Source organism: Epargyreus clarus, unplaced genomic scaffold (genome assembly GCF_041222505.1).
Source record: "Epargyreus clarus isolate Ecla_fem2 unplaced genomic scaffold, WU_Ecla_fem_2.2 ptg000029l, whole genome shotgun sequence".
NCBI lineage: Eukaryota > Metazoa > Arthropoda > Insecta > Lepidoptera > Hesperiidae > Epargyreus > Epargyreus clarus.
Genome location: NW_027332235.1, coordinates 529,260 through 551,957, shown reverse-complemented (window position 1 = coordinate 551,957; position 22,698 = coordinate 529,260). Strand labels below are relative to the sequence as shown.

The following is a 22,698-nucleotide window of genomic DNA, read 5'->3' as shown; positions in this document are numbered from 1 at the left end:
AAGTAGACTTAGATATCGATTAAAGTGATAATATACAAGACTGCAGTTACTTAGTCTGAATGAATTTAAGATTTCATATATTATTTATAACGGTCAACATCTAAATGTCAGTCAAGATTTACCTCCTTATTTAATGCATATAGTACCATTACGGCTGAACATTCGAATTTAAATGTCTCCGTATAGTGAAGGAACTCGTAACTTCGTTATAATATCTACCGAATAATATCTCCTTGCATTTTTAGGGTTCCGTGCTCAAAGGGTAAATCAGAACCTTATCACTAAGGCTCCGCTGTCTGTCAAGGGCTCTATCTCATGAACCGTAATAAATTAACAGTTTAAATTTTTAAAGAGTGAGTATAAAGGTCTGCTTTAATAAAAAACAATTAAAAAATACAAAAAAATAGTGGTACAGAATACAGAACGCTTCGTGTGCGAGTTCAACTTGCACTTGGTCAATTATTTTTATTGAATTAGTTAAAAAGCATACAGTCCAGTATCGAGTATGATATAGACTGTCACTACTGATCACTGATGTCCGAAGACACATGTAGTACATCCTCAAAAGCTTGAAGTTCTACTTGAAATCAAACACAAATAACTCATAACACTATGTCTTATTACTAACAACCATATCTGCATAAGTAAGCATATTTATAATGAAATGCAATTATTATTTGAGATACAGATCAAGGGATCAAAATCCTTGTGTTAGATCCTTACTATTATTATGTTAGCATTATGACATATGTGAAGGTTTACACAAGGCTACACTACCATCGTCATTCCTATCGCTCATAACAATAAAATATGGCTCCTGTTATATCAGATTATTTCAAAGATTCATTCTAAGAAGTCGTCGCCACTACGTTCTTAGAAAACGATCATACAGATAAACAATACAACATGAATTTCGCGGTTTTTTCTTTTTGAAATATGGCCGTACGGTTCGTGGTTTATTTTGCGCATGGCAACAGCGAATCAACTTTAATCAATGGTTTAATAAGAAGTAAAGTAAAACCAAGTGCGAGTCGGACTCGGAGAGGAAGGGTTCCTTACCATTGTGATTGCACAATGGTAAGGATATTGATTTAACCTTATTTGTTTTAAAAATATTTTTATGTACATTGGTTTCTTGCAAAGTTAAAAATATAAGGTTCCGCTTTATTTCTAACTTTATTTTTAACCGACTTCAAAAAGGAGGAGGTTATCAATTCGGCCGGTATCTTTTTTTTTTTTTTTTTTTTTTTTATGTATGTACAGCAATTACTCCGCCGTTAGTGGACCGATTTTAATAATTCTTTTTTTATTGTGTAGAGACGAGCTGCGAATTGGTCCCATTTAAATATGGTTAGGATCCATCGATTGGTTCTGGAGAAAAAGAGGGGAACTCCTCCACCCAAATATAACAGCCATAACTTCGCCATTTATGAACCTATTTTAATGCCTTTCATTTCGTGTGTGGACAATTGCTACAAGTTGGTCCCATTTAAATATGATGAGGATCAGAGTGGGTTCTGGAGACAAAATATGTAACTCCTCAACCGATGGGTATAATTGAGTTTTGTTTGAAGATATTTGGTGTAGGTTCTAATGAAATTGAAAAACCAGTTTATCTTTGACTATTTAAGGGTCTGATAATGTGGCTCGGAGTCAAAATATGTAACTCCTCAACCGATGGGAATAATTGAGTTGTGTTTGAAGATATTTGGTGTAGGTTCTAATGAAATTGCAAAGCCAGTTCATCATTGACTATTTAAGGGTCTGATAATGTGGCTCGGAGACAAAATATGTAACTCCTCAACCGATGGGAATAATTGAGTTGTGTTTGAAGATATTTGGTGTAGGTTCTAATGAAATTGCAAAGCCAGTTCATCATTGACTATTTAAGGGTCTGATAATGTGGCTCGGAGTCAAAATATGTAACTCCTCAACCGATGGGAATAATTGAGTTGTGTTTGAAGATATCTGGTGTAGGTTCTAATGAAATTGCAAAGCCACTTCATCATTGACTATTTAGTTAGGTTAGGTTGGAACATATAAGACAATATAAAACTAAGCGAGCAGGGCGCGGCAGCGCCCTGCGAGCGGGCGGTTCCAATCAATGTAAATTCAGACCTTACTTTCATTCATGATCACGTTTATACAATTTTATATTGTATTAATGTAAAAGTTAGTATGTCATCACTAAAAAGGGTGAAAAAAAATTTTTAACAAAAAATACAACCGACTTCTATGTCACTACAAAGTAAAAAATAATTCAAATAAATGTTGGTTTAGTACATATTTCTGAAGTCGGCGCTCAAGATATTTCGTTGGATAACGATGTAAACAGCGTGTCTAATATGTGTGCGTGTCTAAGTCGGCGCTCAATATATTTAGTTGGATAACGATGTAAACAGCGTGTCTAATATGAGCGCCGACTTCAGAAATATGTACTAAACCAACATTTATTTGAATTATTTTTTACTTTGTAGTGACATAGAAGTCGGTTGTATTTTTTGTTAAAAATTTTTTTTATTTTTATTCTTTGGTGTAATGGTAGCGATAATAATGCACATTATGTAAAAATGTTAAATGCCTATATATTAAGACGGACAGCGGAGTATTAGTAACAGGGTTCTGTTGATACCCTTTGGGTATGGCTACGGAACCCTAAAGATATAAGACTCCTCGTTTTAAACCTTTATACCTGCGACGCAATAAATATTAACTGAATTGTGTTTTAAAAGGACGAGGACCTGAAATAAATTAAAAACGCATCACACAGTCAAAAAACAAGGAATTCACAACGAGATGATAGCTTTTGACTTGAGCATAAGCATTTATCATACGATTTTTTACTCGTGCTATAAATATTAATAATTCAAATGTGATTTACGATGTTTTATTGGAAAGAGCGGGCAATAACTCTCAAGTTATGTAAGCATTGAAATTCCAAGTATCGTAAAGGATCACTTCACCATGAGGAGTATTTATGGCTGAAAATAATTCAGTTATATGTTGTCTTGGAGTTCTGCGTTTCTGGAGTTTAATACATTATTTTACAGGGTAATGTACTGTGTGATTTTAACACCCCTCATGGGTTGTTAGATTCGACTAAGTTATTTCAGTGACATAGGCTATATTTAGGCTGTCGAGTTTTTTCATAGATTAACATAAAACATATCTCAAAATAAATTTGTTTAATTGTTTTTCTTTCCAAAATCCTTTATACCCATACCAAGCCAAATACACTCCTAAATAAGTTTTCTTTAATATTTACGCTTATATCACGATAAATATCTAAGTAAATAGCAGTTAAGACTGTTATATTGGAAGTACATGTCTAGTACTTAACTAGCAGAGGGTACAACGGAAACGTATCAACTAATAGAAAATAATTACACGTATTGACTCCTCTTTAATTATAGATAATTAGAATAATCTCCAACGTGCTTAGACTTTAGACAGAACGGAGGGTCGCAGGGAAAATATTCTACTAATATTATAAATCCGAAAGTTTGTGAGGGTGCATGGATGTTTTTACGTTATTATAGCAAAAACAGTTTGTAGCAAAAGATTTATTTTTAACGCGGGTGAAATCGCGGAGCACAGCTAGTAATAGTTAAAATTTGTTCTACTCGTTGTTAAAATTATACTATTTTTAAAATTCAAACTTCACTCATTAAAAAAAATCTCCAAGATTCACATGGAACTTGCCGAGGTAATACATCAACTGGACTCGTGGCAGTTGTCCACGGTTCAGTTTGCACTTTATTTTTTGGCGAGGATTCTAATGTGTTATTTGTAAGCTGTAAGCCGGTTAATCCTTATTTATAGTTGAAGTTACTTAATGTTAATAAAATAAACAAGAACTTTTTAATGTATAAAAATATTCAGATTAATGTATATACTCGTAAATATTCAGATTTTGCAAATGCATTATAAGTAATAAGCGAGTGACTGCTTTCATCTGGCAGTCTGCCTAATTCTTAGGTATCATAAAAATATATTATTATACCTCTTTTTGAAAGTCAACAATCTACCACCGCTTCGGAAGGCTGTTTTATGTTGCTATGGATGCGGCGAAAGAAACTCCAAGCGGGTGCATATTTTTACTCTAATAGTTCATATTAAGTCGTTATAACAGCTAAAGTACCTATCAAATATTACCTATTTCATCTCTTCCAATACATCTAAAAGGCAATGAGAAAATATACACTTGAATAACATTTTTCCTACTATAATTTTAACTTCCAATTAATATTCCGAGCGTACAACACCAAGGTACGAGTCATTTCCAGATGTGTTCGCGAGATTATAGTAATTATAATTAATAATCCGTGAAGGATACTGCATTACAATATACTATACTCTAATAAGGACACAAGTACCTACTCATTTCAGTTAGGGGCACGGACAATATTGATCGGTACTTTGTGGTATCGAGTACGGTTGCTTTCTCGATACCGGTATTTTTGTACTTGATACTTTTACTCAATGAATACTTTTTGTCAGGTATCGTATCGAAAAAATCGTAGATCTTACATACTTAAAACTTGCAACATTTTTAGGAAAAAAGGCAATATAAGTGTGGACTGCATTCAGAATTGGTTGACGAAAAAAAATTCGCGGCAGAAGGCTCTAAGGAAAGTATAGATACATTTGTTTCCATACATTTTGGTCTAGGTAAGATATTTTTTTCGATACTATTCATGACGTACTCATGTATCGATACCTACTTTCGATTGGATACCGTATCCCTAGCTTTAGGTACCATTGATATGATGACGAATGTGTCTAATTAAATATTTATCAATTTTCCAATGAATTTCCAGTGCTTGACGTCTTGTGAATGTAGGTTATATATAATACTCATAATTGTAAAGATAATTGCTTAATAGCATGCGAATTATACAATATTTTATAAGGCAATATTGATAGTTATTATATTTATTGGATCAAAATACCTATTTACCTTATTTATACGCCGTTGCTTCTCAAGAATAGCTCTTTATGTTTGTAAAACGCAGCACAAGACCTTTTATTGTTTTTCTCTAAGTTTTATAAGCAATAATGCGGTCCATTAGATGGAAAGTGGTCATTACAACCCATGGATATTTGTTCAATCCCAGTTACAATCAAAGTTCTAGGTGTAGTCAACAGATGCTACGCTACCGCCGGTAGCAGTACCTAAGCTGTAATGTCTCGTGTTAATTATTTCCCTTAGATACTGTGGTATGTAAGTGGAAGGATGTGATATTCAAAGTAGAAAACAGGATCACTCCTCCATATGATAGAAATTGGCGTAGATGTGGTACAGCCACAGTTAAAGAACATTTTCAAAAGTGGTAAAACGAGTACGTTTCGACCGGGAAGGTACCCGCACCGCACCTTCTAATAGCTTGAAGCAGTTCTTACTCTTCAGGAGATGCCGGTTAGTTTATGTATGAAGTGACCATCTTATTCCGACTTCAATCATGGACAGATCGTTTGCTAATACGGTTTTATAAAAGAAATATTAATCACATCATGTAACAATGAATTCTAGTAAGAATCTGATCTGCTTACGTACATAAAGCGCCTATCAGTGGAAACGCTAATAAATATGGGCTTAATATTGCGTATTCATAAATATTGATTTATTATCCAACAGTGGTGTATCGTTTCAATTTCCTCAAATGCGTTATATGATACAGTTTATTGACAGTTGTTATTGAAGAATGCTATCTATGCACCTATTCAGCGAAATAAGCGCTGCAAGTCAGTTAAATCTTTTCTGCATATTCTTATGACTATCGCCGTATGAAAAACCGGTTAGTTTTATTTTTTCTGCAGAAACATTTAAATCATCACTTGCATGGAGGGTTCCGTACCATCAAATTATCTCATTTTTTTTATTTTTAAAATTTGTTATTTTAACAGCTGTAGAAGTAAATGCACTGTGAAAATTTATTTTTTGTATTTCTTTTACAGTTCAATCAATAAACCGAAAATGCAGAAAAATTGCGGTTTCTTGTATGAAGATGTCCATTTATATTTAATAATTTTTATTTTTAACCGACTTCAAAAAGGAGGTGGTTATCTATTCGGCCGGTATCTTTTTTTTTATGTATGTACACGAATAACTCCGCCGTTAGTGAACCGATTTTAATAATTCTTTTTTTATTGTGTAGAGACGAGCTGGAAGTTGGTCCCATTTAAATATGGTTAGGATCCATCGATGGGTTCTGGAGAAAATGAGGGGAACTCCTCGGCTCATGTAAATATAACAGCCATAACTTCGCCGTTTATGAACCTATTTTAATGCCTTCAATTTCGTGTGTGGACTATTGCTACAAGTTGGTCCCATTTAAATATGATGAGGATCAGAGTGGGTTCTGGAGACAAAATATCTAACTCCTCAACCGATGGGTATAATTGAGTTTTGTTTGAAGATATTTGGTGTAGAATCTAATGAAATTGCAAAGCCAGTTTATCATTGACTATTTAAGGATCTGATAATGTGGCTGGGAGTCAAAATATTTAACTCCTCAACCGATGGGAATAATTGAGTTTTGTTTGAAGATATTTGGTGTAGGTTCTAATGAAATTGCAAAGCCAGTTCACCATTGACTATTTAAGGGTCTGATAATGTGGCTCGGAGACAAAATATGTAACTCCTCAATCGATGGGAATAATTGAGTTGTGTTTGAAGATATTTGGTGTAAGTCCTAATGAAATTGCAAAGCCAGTTCAACATTGACTATTTAGTTAGGTTAGGTTGGAACATATAAAACTAAGCGAGCAGGGCGCGGCAGCGCCCTGCGAGCGAGTGGTTCCAATTAATGTAAATTCAGACCTTACCTTAATTCATGATCACGTTTATACAATTTTATATTGTATTAATATAAATTTTATTATGTCATCACTAAAAAGGGTGAAATAATTTTTTTAACAAAAAATACAACCGACTTCTATGTCACCACAAAGTAAAAAATAATTCAAATAAACATTGGTTTAGTACATATTTCTGAAGTCGGCGCTCATATTAGACACGCTGTTTACATCGTTATCCAATGAAATATATAGAGCGCCGACTTCAGAAATATGTACTAAACCAACATTTATTTGAATTATTTTTTACTTTGTAGTGACATAGAAGTCGGTCGTATTTTTTTGTTAAAAAATTTATTAGTTTTTGTTCTTATAGCGGCTGCGATGATAGATGTGTACTATTACCGTGGTAATACATAGTCGGTAAACTGCAAGTGTTTATCTATCTATTACCGTTCAAGAGAGGGAGTCAGAAAGAGAGTCGGTGATAGACAGGTGGTCAGAAAGAGAGTCAACGCTGGCTCAGAAATAGGGTTCCCTATTTTTTGGGTACGGTACCCTAAAAACGACTTATTAATGATATACCTACGTTATCATATGAGTGTCGTAGGCGGACGAGATCAGAACGATCTAAAACTAGTTTCGTTTGATGTTATATGTAAAACAGTTGTTTATTATTTACTATTGCGAATTCAAGGTTAGGAGTTCAAAAATCGGCCACGGCTATGCCATGTCCTCGTTTCAAATTGCCATTAATAGTTTTTTTGCATAATTCCGCATAATAATTAAATACATGAGTATTATTGTAAAATTCAATCATTCATCACATTCATCACAATCATTTAAAATTAATTTAAGGCGAATGCATAAATGGATATTTTACTTTGATATAAAATAATTAAAGAATAGACTAATAGTCATTAATCTTGTCATATACACAGACATAAACATTTGTAAAAAAAAAAACTTTTTTTTGTTTATTAATGTAAAAAATATAAGTAAAGTAACAATTAATATCTAATCATTGTACTTAAGTGTAAAAATAATTTAATTGTACCTCTCATATTTATATGAAGTAAGTAATTTTCTTTGTCTTGTATATACCTAAGGTAAAATAAAAAAGAAAAAAAGTAAATTGAAGTAACAATTACATATTATAAATATGTGATTTTTTAATTTTCAAATAACGACTTCTAATTGCATAATAGCAAACTTTGTAAAACCGTATCCTACCCGTACGAGTTAGAATATACCAAACTGCCACTTAACATTTTATAAGCCATAGTATGCAGTTTACATAATGGAAACGGGTAATTGCAACCCATGGATATTTGTTCAACCCCAGTTACAATCAAAGTTTTAGTTGTAGTCAACAGATGTTAGGCTATCGCCGGTGACTGAGCTGGAATGTCTCGTGTTAATTATTTCTCTTAGATACTGTGGTATGTAAGTGGAAGTGGAGTAGTTACTGCAAGGCCCAAAAACACCCAACACAATATAAAGACACCCAAGACTCCCATATCAATGGAGCTGATAAAACAAGTTAATTTCCACCAATTACAATACATCCTATACAATTAAGCACCACGTTAGTACCCAGTAGCAGTGGGTTAATTGCATGCGAGTTGCGCTATGGCGTGTTGATAAAAACTGATAATAAAATGTATACTTGCACGACTTAAAACTACTGGATTCGAATCGAAGCGATTTTTCGAAAAGTCTAAAAACAGAGTCGCGCATACAGAAATTGTTTATTAATATTACTCATTGTTTGCAAAAAAAATATGCCTACATACATTTCTATTTATCATATTTTGAACAATAATTTAAAATGACAATTAATTATCACATAGTGTAAGGCTAATATCCGCTTGTAGATATTTCAGATAAGCATTAACTTTTAGGGACTTCTGAGCTTTAATTTCTTTCAGCATCTAATTACACACTTTTAATACACACTTCTTATTTTTAAATGCACTTTGGACGTGCTCTCAAGCAACGGCTGAACCTAGACGCATGTATACAATCGCTAAACAGAGTAGTTATTTGAAAGATAATCTCAGATGTATTAACTTACTACAATGGAAAAACTTACGATTAATTAAATTCTTAGATATGTCTTTTTAAATTCCTATTCCTACGAAGTACAAATTAGAACGGCGTTGTTACTGTATCCAAACCCCGAAACACTCACGTCACTCATAGGACTAGGTAATGGTGTCAAAACATATTTTTAGTCTAGTCGTCACTCGCTTGCAGTAGAACAAGTTCTGAGAGGTATTACAAAACCGTTACTCATTCATTGTTCTCGTTCTAGGGAACAGACTGGATTGACGAGAGGTATATTGCTTAATTGCATCATACGATAACATGCAAAAAAGATCGAAATGTTTATTATGTTACAAATGTAAGTTTTGTAACATAATAAACACTTCGATCCTGTTTTGGGTTGAACGGTTTGCTATGGGCATACTTTTAGAGGCAAGTTAGTCCTCAAGGGTAGCGTATTAAAGCAATATCATTTAATCGAGGGGTCCAAGGTTCAAATCTTACATACGTATCAATGATTTTTCAAAGTTATGTGCGTATTCTAAATGATTTATCACTTCCTTAACGGTGAAGGAAACTTCAAGAGGAATTTTGCATTTTTGAGGGATCTTTCAATAAAAGTTTTGGCCAACAAATCCACTTAGGCAGCGACTAATCCTTCTCACCCTCAGAGGAGACCCCTGCCCGGCAATGGGACAGTTATGGGTTTATGGCCATGATGATGAATATTACATATTTGATGTGACGTACTTATGTTAATTGCAGGTGTCCAATGTCCATATGAGGTATGTGTAATATACATAAGCACGGGTATAATTAAAAGTAGAAGTAATCGTAGGAAGTTGTAACGGTAACGGCACGGTATTAACTCGACAAAAACGTGTTGCCCTATTTATGTATATCTTTATTGTGTATCATAAACCTGTTGGTTGTTTGTTACATAATATATTCTACGCTTTATGTATACACTAGGGATGTTAGGAATATGAATATAAACGGTTACGGATATGTTATTATTTCGGATTCTACGATAGTTTCGGATATTACATTTTTAAGGAATTATAAAAATTTAGGAAATTTGTTTAGTCGGGTGACCAATTTTCATTATAGTGTGTTATTTCGACTCTGACATTATTCAAAACTTTTATATCGAGTTCGCTTACGGTTTCGTATATATTTAATTTGACTTCTGCTGTTACTGGGCTTCATAACATACCTGGTTTACACGTCTATCAATTTCTAGAATTCTAAACAGTGGGTACCTATATAATACAATATGTTTATATTTTCTTGTTGCCAGCTGTAAATGAACTGATGTTCTCAAATTCATCTTGGATACAGCTTATTATAATAAAACGTAAATTAATGCTGATTATTGCGCTGAGATAACGCAACAAACTTAAAATCTAGTTAATTACAAATAAAATGCAAATTACATGTAATGATATTCACATCCTGAATGAAAAAATGTGCCAAAATGAATCGTTAAAATTCTATGATTACTTAATGCAAAACCTAGAATGTGCATCGATTTAAAAATCGCTATGTTGCAAATTAAATGGATCTATTTTTATATTTCGTTTATTTTAATTATTTATAATGCAGTTTAATTATTTATATGCAGATAGCCTACGTTTGTATCCTAGGCACCTTTGAGTTTCTTGTATGCGTATTAAAATAATTATAGTTTAAAAACTACAAACCACGCTAAAATCGCGCAAAATCGTGTATTATCATCGGTTCTTCAATATGTTCTTCAATATGGATAAAAATGTAGTTCAAAGATTCCGTTACATACATACATACAGGTTAAGCTAATAAAAGCATGGTACCTAATGAATTATCACTTGCTATAACAAAGAAGGAAAACATCATGACGAAAGTTATACTGCTGGGCACTGATCTTTTTCCAGAGTGCGAGGGACTTAGACCATAGTCCACCATGCTGGCCAAGCGCGGAATGATAAACTTCAGACACCTCAGAACATTTTAAAGCACTTTTCCTTACGATTCATGATGTTTTCCTTTACTACTACGTCAAGTGATAATTTATTTCTAAGAATATCCATGTTTTACTTGCAATCACTCACATACATATTGCAGCATCTATTCGTACAAAAATATATTATTTTATTTATATTCAACTAGAATGGTTACGGAGAATCAATTACTCTTACATACGTACGTATCTACAAAGTCGCAATATGAGTTATTTGGCTAACTCAGCCTGTTACCATATGGAACAATATCCACTATGACGTAACATGTTAGTGTAGTGCAATGGTGCTTACAAAACTTGTCTACTTACCTGGGAACCAATTGTTATATGCCCCTTGAAGCTGGTTCCGTGTATATGTTATTGTATTACAAAATAATAAAACAGTCGTTAGTGACAACAGGATAAACTAAAGTTCTCATTGACCGTCACATCGTTGGTTCTCAAACTATAAATTTACTAAAGAGGTGAAAGGATGAAGTTCCATCCATACCAACTGGTCTCGTGGCGGTCCTCCATGATTCGGTTTGCACGGATTTCTTGACATAAACATGCAAGATGAAAATAAATGAAATTCTTATGAATTACTCCCGGAGCGAAAAGATCGCTCCTCCAAAGGATAGATCCTCCTCCATATTTTCGACTTCACAATTTATGGCCCATACTTGATGGTACTTTTTTATATTCCATTGCAATTTCGAAAGCCTAAATTTTGCATTTGCGATTGAAATAAAATATTCGAGCAAACTAAAACCTTTTTTCGATTAATCAATATTTTCACTTAAATACCTTGGAGTTCGAGGTAAAATGTAAGTTATGTATTCCTCTATCTATAATATAACAACTCTTATACTTTTTAAGTAAAGCTAACAACAAATTGAAAGCATTTTACAAGGTTATTTTCACTTTTTGTGTAATTATATTTCGTTGCGCTTTAATAATATCTCTTATTTACAGTTCAACAATTTTTTAAGACATTCATACTTCGCTTAATTACGTGGATACTTAAAAAAATTACTGAATCTGCATTACAGAATGCAAAATCTAGATCAGAGGGCCTTGCGCAATCAGTTTCTTGTATGCAGCACGATGGGAACCATTCAACTGTCGAGGGCTCCCGTATCGCAATCTATACCTTACTTGTACCCTTCCTTTCCCTACGATTGTGGAATCCGAATCAAGGCCAGAAGCTGAACCAATCCATGGTTGAATTCAGAATGGATTAATCATAATCGCTTATTGCTAGGATCACTGTTTCATTTTGCTTTGGTCTTTATATATCTATTAAACTGCAGTTTTTAATTATTATTATTATTAATTAAGCTAAATTTTTGATTGTATTTTTTACTTTATAATAAAATCTTATATAATAAAATTATATTTTATATTATACAAGTCCTTTTATACCAACCTAGACTCACCGCTGTGTGTCCACCAAAATCGTTATAGGTACTATACCTTTATTAATTTATTATAATACAATAAGTAGGTATAATCATACATACCTATGTTGCAAATAAATGGTATTTTTCTCTATGTCTGTAGTAGTTTTGTTTAGGTGTATGTCGAAGATGTTGTTGACGAATAAACAAAACAAGTGTATTTCTGTATAAAAAACACGGAAACAAAAAAACAACATCTGGGGGCACGGCAGTGCCCCCCCAAGTCGAGCAAAAAAAAAGCGGCACGGCCGTACCATACTTTTCTCGAAGCAATTCGAGCCATTTTCGACCCCCCCTTAACTTCGTTGTAGATAAAACTAGAAGCTTGATTTTTTAGGAGCTAAGCAAGCATTGCATAAAGACGGTATATTTCAAATTTCATTCAATTTGAACCAGTAGTTTAAGAATTAGAGGTAGTCAAAGTTCGTAATTTTGTCACTCACTCACTGACTGACTGACCGATCATCAAAACTCTAAGGTACTTCTAGCACACATAGAAACTTCAAATTCAGAATAGAGTTAGTGTTTAGTATATAAACCAAGGGAAAACTAAAATATTTAGCAATTTCGGTAGTTTCATCAGCTACAGAAATAACTTTGTATTCCATATAAATATATAGGATTACAAAGTTACATTTGCAGTCAATCAATCAGTATATCCGTATATATGTTAATATTATGTATAATATAATGAGATAATAAGTGAAGATAGGTATCTAGATATAGTTATGATCATCATCATCATCATCAACCCATTGCCTACTGTCCCACTGCTGGGCACGGGTCTCCTCTCAAGATGATAAGAAGGATTAGGCAATTATTAGGCAATATAGTCCACCGCTTTAGCCAAGTGGTAGATCCCATACCTTTCAGAACGTTTTTTTTTTTAAATTCCCAGTATGCAGATTATCTACATATAATTATGATCATCACCATCATCATCAACCCATCACCTACTGTCCCACTGCTGGACACGGGTGTCCTCTCAAGATGAGAAACATTTTGAGGCAATATAGACTACCCATATCTTTACCTACTACCCTTATTTAAATACGACCCATCAGATATGCAGGTTTCCTTATCCTTATCGTTTCCTCATGTTTTCGTTTATTGTTAAAGTAAGTAATAATAATGATTTGTAATACGCACAAAACTTAGAAAAATCAGAGGTCTGGGATTCGAACATAGGACTCTTCGATCAAAAGGTTGATCACTGCCACTTAACCTCAACTATGTTCAAAGGTATATTTCGTTAACTAAATTGCCCCGAAATTGAGACGACACGAAAGAAAGAACAGTTATCATTTAACCGCAGACTTCCACGCGTTCCGTCCGTCACGCAGAAATCGCAGGTAACAAACTACGTTTTATTTCATGAAAGCTGTGTCAGTCAGTATGGATATAAAAAGTTAATTAATCTTATTTTATTATGAAAAAGAATATATATTTATATATAAAATATTAAAAAGCAAATAGAAGGTGAGATTGTTCGAGCGCCTTAAAGAAAGTTCATCACAAAGTTACTAGATTGCAACAATTATTGCTTTTCAGTTGCAATAACTGTTATAGCGTGATTTTTAGTTTTCAAAATAATAATGTTGTTTCCCTATAACTCAAATGTTCTGAAACATATCTATAATGCCCTCTTTTAGAATAATTTTTAGGATTCCGTACTCAAAGGGTAAAACGAAACCCTCCGCTGTCTGTTCGTGAGTCACAGGGCTTTATCTCTTACTAGCTGACCCGGTAAACTTTGTACCGCCTCAAAATCTATTTATCAAATATATTTCATATGAAATATAGCCTATCTTACTTGTAGATAATGTAGCTTTCGAATGGTGCAAGAATTTTTACAATCGGTCCAGTAGTTTTTGAGCCTATTCATTACAACCAAACAAACAAACCAAGTTTTCCTCTTTATAATATTAGTGTAGATACCGTAATGGATAGACACTCGATTATTTTTACAGAGGATGCATAATGGTGGTCGCTATAACAACAAATACTAAAAACTATATACTTTTATATAGTTTAAAAAACTAAAAAAAACACGCTTTTATGATAAAATCAACTAAAAAGTAGAAAATAATTTTCAATCTAGGAATCAATTAAGGAACAGTAAATAGTATTATTGTGGAAAAAGTGTGGGGCGCTTTTCGAAAACTGATAAATGGAGCAACTATATTTATTATTCTTAGTTTCTTAGTTTGTGCGTATTAGAAATTAATTATCACTTGCTTAAACGGTGAAGGAAAACATCGTGAGGAAACCTGCACACCTAAGAGATGTATAAAAAAATCAAAGGTAGATATGTGAAGTCTAGACTATGGTTTAATGCTTCTCATTCGGAGCGGATACCCGTGCCCAGCAGTGGGACAATAATGGGTTGCTAATGATAATGATATAAATATAATTCTATAGAAAAATGATGGTTTAAGTATTTCATTAATTAAATAAACTTTGAGTAATTTTAATTTTATTTGTTTACGTATCAGTCATCGTCATCATAACGCCACCTATGAATGAATGAGAGAATCATGTCAGAAAATATTGATCTATGGCATATATATCGGTTATTCTATAGATGGTAAACTAGATGACGTTGGCGCGAACGAAGGATTGCCTGCCTGTTTTACCGCTAACTTGCGCTGCGCTGACTCGCTGCGCGCGGATGTAACTTACTCATATACAATTCGATCTGTTTTTCCGGTGTACACACATAATTTATGTAATATTACTTAATAATTAAGTAACGTCATTGAGACACTTTATATTATCAAAATATATGTACTTATAGCTGTTAATATGATGATATTAAATACCTACTAAAATTAAAAAATAATGAACATTTGGTGGTACGGTAGCCTGCATGTGCGAGTTCGACTCGTACTTAACCAATTATTTTTTTACTATAAATTCATATATTCCGTAGTTACATTTATTAGTAATAACGGATAACTCTATACATAAGCGTATGCCAGGTATTTAGAACTTGTGGCCTGATTTATTTTTCTGAGTTATTATGAATGAATATATATCAACAAAATAGAATATCATCCAGCATAAATAGAAGAAGTTTAAATTTACTTAATACAAGTGTAAATGGGTATTAAAAATTCTCAAAAGCTAAACGTAAATTCATGGTCTAATGTAATTACTCACACTATGAAACCCGGTAGACATAGTGTGTCTAATGGTACAGATCATATTGATAGAAAACTATTTTAATTTTAAAAAATGTTTCCGTTATCGGTTACTAAGCAACTGTGAACAATTGAACATTCTTCTTCCAATTTGGCCGAAGAATAGAAATCTGCGACTTTCGTTGATAATTCCGATTGCTGTATATTTGTTGGTTTACTGATTTAGCTGCTTACGATTTGGACGTTGTTCGGGTAATTTGAAGGTTTGGTATCCTATATTAAATTTGTGATTTTCGTTTCGTATTCCTGCACACAATCTCTTGCGTATCAGTAGTAGGAGTCGTAATGGATTCCGAAATGCTTCATGTGAATGACCGTCTTTACCCACACTGGGTTGTCCCCATTCCTGGCGATGGTTCGTGTCTATTTCACTGTTTGTCCTTTTCTATGTATGGAAATATTGAGTCGTCGTATGAGATTAGACGTACTATAGTCAAGTATGTGGTAGCGCATTGGGAAGAGTTACAACTTTATACTTGTGATGAACGCGGAGATCCCTACATAACCGCTGATTTGTACACGGCGGCCATGGTAAAAACAACTACCTATGGTTCCGTGTCTGAACTTATGGCGGCGGCTGCTTTGTATCCATATTGTTTCGAGGTTTATGAAAACGGTTTTTTGAGAGGATCATTCGGTGGCGATTCTGGTAATCCGGTGAAACGTTTACGATTTTCTGGAAGTTTCTTAGGCGGTCATTATGAAGTTCTCCTACCAGAAGTGCCTCCGAATGATGTAAATTCGAATAAAAATAATATGAAATTACCTAAAAAGGGCGGAAGACCTAAAAAGGTTAATAACGGAAGACCTAAAACTTCGGCATTATCCCGTTCGGAACAAATCAAAGAGGCAGCGGCTCGTTATCGTCAGAAAAACCCCGTTAAACGAAAGGAAACATTGAATCGTTACAATTTATCATGTCCGGTAGTTCACAGAGCAGCCGTGGCACGTTACACAGCGTCTCATCTCGAACTTCACCGAGAAGCAGTATCACGTTATACTGCTTCTCATCCTGAAGTTCACCGAGAAGCTGTGGCACGTTACACTGCTTCTCACCCCATAGTTAACCGTAAAGCAGTTACACGTTACACTGCTTCTCATCCCGAAGTTAACCGAGAAGCTGTTGCACGTTACACTGCTTCTCATCCCGAAGTTAACCGAGAAGCTGTCCAAAGGAAAAGATCGAACGAAAAATTACAATTTCGGCTAAAAAATATAGAAAAAATCACTCAAGCACTAACGAATAAAATTAAGAATAGGTTAGAAGCGGAGAAACTAATAAAATGGGCATTTCATAACAGGCAGCAAACATTAGGAAACTTCATTAAAACTATTGGTCAATTAAAAGATAAATTTAAAGTATCGTTAGAAAAACTAAGTTCATGCCCTCCAGATAGTTCCTTAAATGAAAAGTTAGAATGTTTTCTTGGAAAAACAGAGCATCGAAGTAACCAGGAGCCATATTACGCAGAGAGAGCGTACAATTTATCTGTGATTAAAGACAAAGTCATTGAAATTGACCATACAGGAAAAGCAGTCTTTGGGAATGTGAAAAAGCATGGTCATAGTTTAGTTTGGTCTTGTAATGATCTGTGTGCACTAGATGAGAACGTAATCATAAAATTAACAAACATTTTCGAAAGTTTGGTCACCAAATCTGCAGCTCAGTATTATAGAATAATGAAAAAAGAAACAATATTAGAGTATTTAAATTATATTAACACCTTTAAAGCGCACTTTCCTCGTCTAAGGACAATTTCAAGAGAAATGTATCAAGTTCAGAGTATTTTTTGCATTCTAAAAGATATTGATGAATCATTAGATAAATCTGACGTAGAAAGAATAAAAGAACATGGAAAACATCAAAAAGTTGGCAGTATTGTTGTGGAAAGTGAAGAATCACATGAAATTGTAGAAGATGAGGTCATAGATAAACATAAGGCTGCGTTTAAATCTCTAAAACTAAAGTGTCTTGATACTCCCAAGCTTGAGTGCATGTCGTGTATAAAACTTTGTTATTCCAGAGATATTTCATCTATTAACAGATTAAGAAAAGGTATAGACACCAGTATTTGGAATAATCTTCTCAATTATTACAAAACCAACAATCTAGATCATAGCCCTTACATTTGTCACTCGTGTTTACAAAAAATTAGAGCAAATCAATTGCCAGCAGTCTGTGTTTTAAATGATTTATACGTTAGTGCTGTTCCACCCCAGATAACCGAGTTAAATGACTATGAAAAGATATTAATTCAACGCGCCAAAGCATTTCAGGTAGTAATGCTAATGAATCCTGTTGCAAACCGACATTTACCTAATAGGAATATGGTGAAAAAAGTAAAAGGCAGAACTTTTCACCTTCCTTTGCCTCTTCAAGAAACTTTAAAAAAGTTACCTAAACCAGAACACCCGATTACTAATCCTGAAATGTATATTATGGTACGGGGTATGCCAACAAAATCAAAAATAGTGTGGGAGGATATTGTAGACATCGATAAGGTTTACCGAGCCTTACAATATTTAAAAGGTGTAAATGCTCTTTACTCTCAAATACAACTTCCACATTCACCTCAACAATTGATTGATTATATTAACCGAGAGGACAATATCCATCATGTAGTCGACCAATTAGAATCTCAAGTAGATAACGTTGTAGAAGGAAACGATGGGCTACTAACACAAATTACATCAGAAAAAGAGGCTGAGTATGAACAATATACTATTTACCCCTTGCATGAAAGGAGGCGAAACGCTCCTATTTCAGAACTCTACCAAATGCTTAAAGTCAACGCTGTTCCAATTGATTCTAGAGATAAAGATTTAGATGTAAAGTGCTTTCCAGATCTTTTTGTTGACGGTAAATATGGGCAGTTTCATAATCGGCAACAAAAGTTAACATCTAGTGAATATATTAAAGCAAGACTAATGTCAAAACACTCACAATTCCGTCTAAATCAACAATATTTATTTTTTCTACTTAATGATGCTAATATGCGTCAAATTAATTCAGGTATTTTCTATAAAATGAATTGCATTAATCAAAAAGAAAAAATTACAGCCGAAAAGTATTTTGAGATGCTTAATAAAGATGAGTTAGAAGGTGACTTAACAGCGATATTTGGCAAGTTAAGGAATACGGAGCAATTTTGGAAAAAACCGAGAAATGATGTGAACTGTATGACACAACATTACGGGCCGGCAACCTGGTTTCTCACCATGAGTCCTTCAGAATGGATGTGGGATGATTTAGGTGAGTACCTTAAGGAAGTCAATGGTCCTGAAATGGCGAACAAGAGCATTAGTGAATTAGTTGCATTAGATCCTGTCTCCACTTCTCGATTCATTGATAACAAGTTTAAAGCTATGTTGGACTTCATTACCTCATCCGATGAGCCGCTTGGAAAAGTTATACATTACTTTTGGAGAAGAGAATATCAGTCGCGTGGAGCACAACACTTTCATTTAATATTATGGGTAAAAGACGCTCCCATACTCCACGAGTCCCCGCTTGATGAGGTTGCATCATTCATTTCGAAGTACATAACTTGTGCTATACCGGATAAGAATGTTTCACCAACACTCTATCAACGAGTTACGTCCTATCAGACCCATAAACATAATAAGTATTGCATGCGCCAAAAGAAAACAAGAAGAGGTTTCGTAAAAGTTTGTCGTTTCGGATTCCCCCGCCCGGTCACAGAAGTACTTACTATTAGAGATATAATAGAATCCATAGCTGCAAGAAAAACATTGTCACCTAACAGTAGACTTTACTATATTGTACGCAAAAAGGAATGGGCTATGGTTAATGATTATAACCCCGCGATTTTGCTTGCATGGAATGGCAATACAGACATTCAATATGTAGGCGAAAAAACAGCCATTTTAAATTATTACATCACTAAATATACCACTAAAAGCGAAAAAACTCACGTTGCTGATATGTTTCAAGACATAAACTCTACGAAACCTTTGAGGAGCCGCCTGTTTAACATTGGCCTTCGAGTTTTATCTAGTAGAGAGTGCGGCTCGCTGGAAGCCAGTGACACTCTACTTGGTATTTCTTTGTATGGTACAGATCCTACCACAACAATTCGATGGCTGAACGTCAATATTTTTCGCAACCGGCGCGTTAAATCTAAATCGGATATGTTGATGCTAGAACCGGAGTCAACCGATATTTATTACGAGTCTTGGATTGATGACCATTATCCTAAACGCCCTAAAGAGTTGGAGTCTATAAACTTGTACAGTTTCGCTCAAAATTACGATATTGTTAAAACACGTCCAGTCTCCTCTAAAGTTGAGTGCTATGAGATAAATGACGGTAAAAAGTTTCTGAAAAGAAGAGCAAACCCATATTTGATCAATCACTATTTTTACGACGGAGAACAAGTACCAGAGAAATACTTCTTCTCTTTACTTCTTTTATTCAAGCCATGGCGTTCCTTAGATGATCTCAAAATGGGATGTGAAACTTACACAGAGGCCTTTAATTTGGCGAAAGAGGATTTAAAAGAAGGAGTCCGTTATGGTAATTTAATGATAGAGTCAAGATACAAGATACAAAAAGCATTTGATATGATAGAATCTAAAGTTGCTGAGATAAGTAACGAAAGGGGAGTTGTTGATGATGACGATGGTCCTGAAAACCCTTTAGACTTTGAAGCTGTAGAAGCTGCAAATGCAATGGATGACTTTCAGAGAATTAATCTGGTAGAAGAAGAGCAGGTTGATATTCAAAGTATGATCGCAAAACTTAATACCGATCAAAAAAGAGTCTTCGATATGATCACAAATAAAATGAACACCGCTGATAATAACGCTGACGTTTTACGCTGTTTCGTGAGTGGAACTGGTGGCACTGGAAAGAGCTTTTTAATCAAAACTTTGAAAACTTGGGTTAATACTTATTTAAAAAAGAATGTGGCAGTTAGTGCTCCAACAGGAATAGCTGCATTCAATGTGAATGGTTTAACTATACATAGACTGTTGCAGCTGCCTGTGGAACACAAGCAAACACCGAAGTATAAGCCACTTTCTGATGAAGTGCTCCAAGTTTTGAGATCAGATTTGAAAGAAGTAGTGTTGTTTATCATAGACGAAGTGTCGATGATATCGAATGTTACTTTAACATACATTCATTTACGCTTGTCTGATATATTCGACACAAGTGACGATCAGAATGGGTGGTTTGGGAAAAAACATCTTGTAGTTTTCGGGGATCTCTTACAGCTTCCACCTGTAAGAGAAAAGTCACCTTTTGAAAAACTATCAAATGTTGAAACTAAGAAATTGTTGGGTTCCCTCAGTATGCCGAATCTGTGGGTTGAACTATTCGTATATGATGAACTTACAATAAACATGCGACAGCTGAATAATTCAGACTTTGTTGAAATGCTGAATAGAATAAGATTAGGTGTAACTACACAAAAAGACCGCGACTTACTCTCTACTAGATTAATAACTCTTAAATCCGATTCAAATGAAAACAGATTAATTGAAATAATTAAACATTTCTCGAAACTTCCTGATGATACCGTTTGCTTATTACCTACAAAAAACATGTGTCAACAATTAAATACTGCAATGCTTAAATGTCTGCCACATCCGGAAATAAAACTTACAGCTGTAGATAGCATAGATTGCCCCAGATACCTAACAAAGAGAGCTCGTGAATGCATAAAAAAATATGAAGACGATGCTTCTATGACTGCGGGCCTAGAAGAGAACATAATTATAAAAATAGGAGCAAAAGTCATGTTAAGACGAAATATTGACGTGAGTCTTGGTTTAGTTAATGGTTCTATCGGTATAGTGCAAAGAGTAAAGATTGATCCGGAAAATACGAAAATAATTAAAAAAATATACATTAAATTTAATAAAGATTATGTTTACGAGCTTGGTCCGGTCAAAACTAAATTTGAAATTATTAATAGAGCTTATGTTCATCGCGAACAGTTTCCCATAAGTATAGCCTATGCTATAACTATACACAAAAGTCAGGGTCTGAGTCTAAATAATGCGGTGATGGATATCGGTTCTGCACTATTCACGTCCGGTCAAGCATACGTGGCACTTTCGAGGGTTACAAGTCTGGGTGGCTTACATCTAATTAATGTCAATTTTGGTTGTATTAAAGCGCAGGAATCTTCAATCTGTGAATACAATAGACTAAGAAGCATTTACCGTCCAGATTTGTCAAAATTTACAACATCAAAACTTCCTAGAAAAACCCATAGAGACAGGGAGTGGGCTTTGAGAAAAACTGTATCTGAAGCTCAAGAAGTAGTACCGGAAAAAAGAAAGAGGAAGACTCTAAACAAAAATAAGAAAAGCTCGTAATAGAGAGAGAGTGGGTTTTGACCAAACCCGTTGTTGGTGTTTGATGTGGTCCCTGGACAACAAGATGTTACAATACTTTTTATCTAATATATAAAATTCTCGTGTCACAATGTTACTTACCGTACTTCTCCGAAACGGCTTTACCGATTTTCACCTAATTTTATATGCATATTCTATTCAGTAGTTCTGAGGCTACTATCCATTTTTCATACCCATAAGTGATAAGGGTTGTTAACCCTTCACATTTTTTATTTATATGGCAACACAACGTTTGCCGGGTCAGCTAGTTGTACAATAAGATTGAAAGGCAAGGGTTGTGAGTGCATGTAGAGGAGAGTCAGGTAGGATTCGTACACTTTTTACTATTAGCTGTGTAACAGAAAGTTTTTAGTATTGCAAAATAACTTTAATTATATTGTATAGCCTAAGTATTTGGCTACAGTTACAGTAAAGTCTAGTTCTGATACAAAATACTATTAATAATAATAATAATAAGAAATAGCAACATTTCTAAAACATGGAAAACGTACGAACCTGCTCCATACACGGGGTAGTTTCGTACATAGGGAAGGATGCATTCGTACATATGCGGGAGCTTTCATATAGACAAAATGAACTTTTTATATAAAATTACTTATATTGAGATCAAAATTAACAGAAAATTTACTCTAAATGTAACAATTAACAATATGATCTTTTACATTGAACTTCGTTAAATCTAAGTTAAAAAATCAACATCTCATCAACTAAGTATTAAAAATTAAAAAATAAATTAATTAAAATCTGTTATTGCACGTTACACATAGTGATATTTTTTTCAAACCTAATTATATCAGCTGTTCTTGCTGTAGAAGCAGATTTA

General features: G+C 34.1%; 2 protein-coding genes across 2 annotated transcripts in view; one reads left to right on the top strand and one right to left on the bottom strand.

The window, feature by feature from the left end:
• ldd (lipid droplet defective) overlaps positions 1-22,698 on the bottom strand; it is a 118,378-nt gene that overhangs the window by 73,326 nt on the left and 22,354 nt on the right. The window lies entirely within an intron of this gene.
• LOC140754546 (uncharacterized) lies at positions 17,256-21,836 on the top strand. Its single transcript, XM_073089587.1, has 3 exons — positions 17,256-17,544; positions 18,550-20,802; positions 21,688-21,836. Exons 1-3 carry the CDS (start codon positions 17,256-17,258, stop codon positions 21,834-21,836), a joined length of 2,691 nt encoding a protein of 896 aa, XP_072945688.1.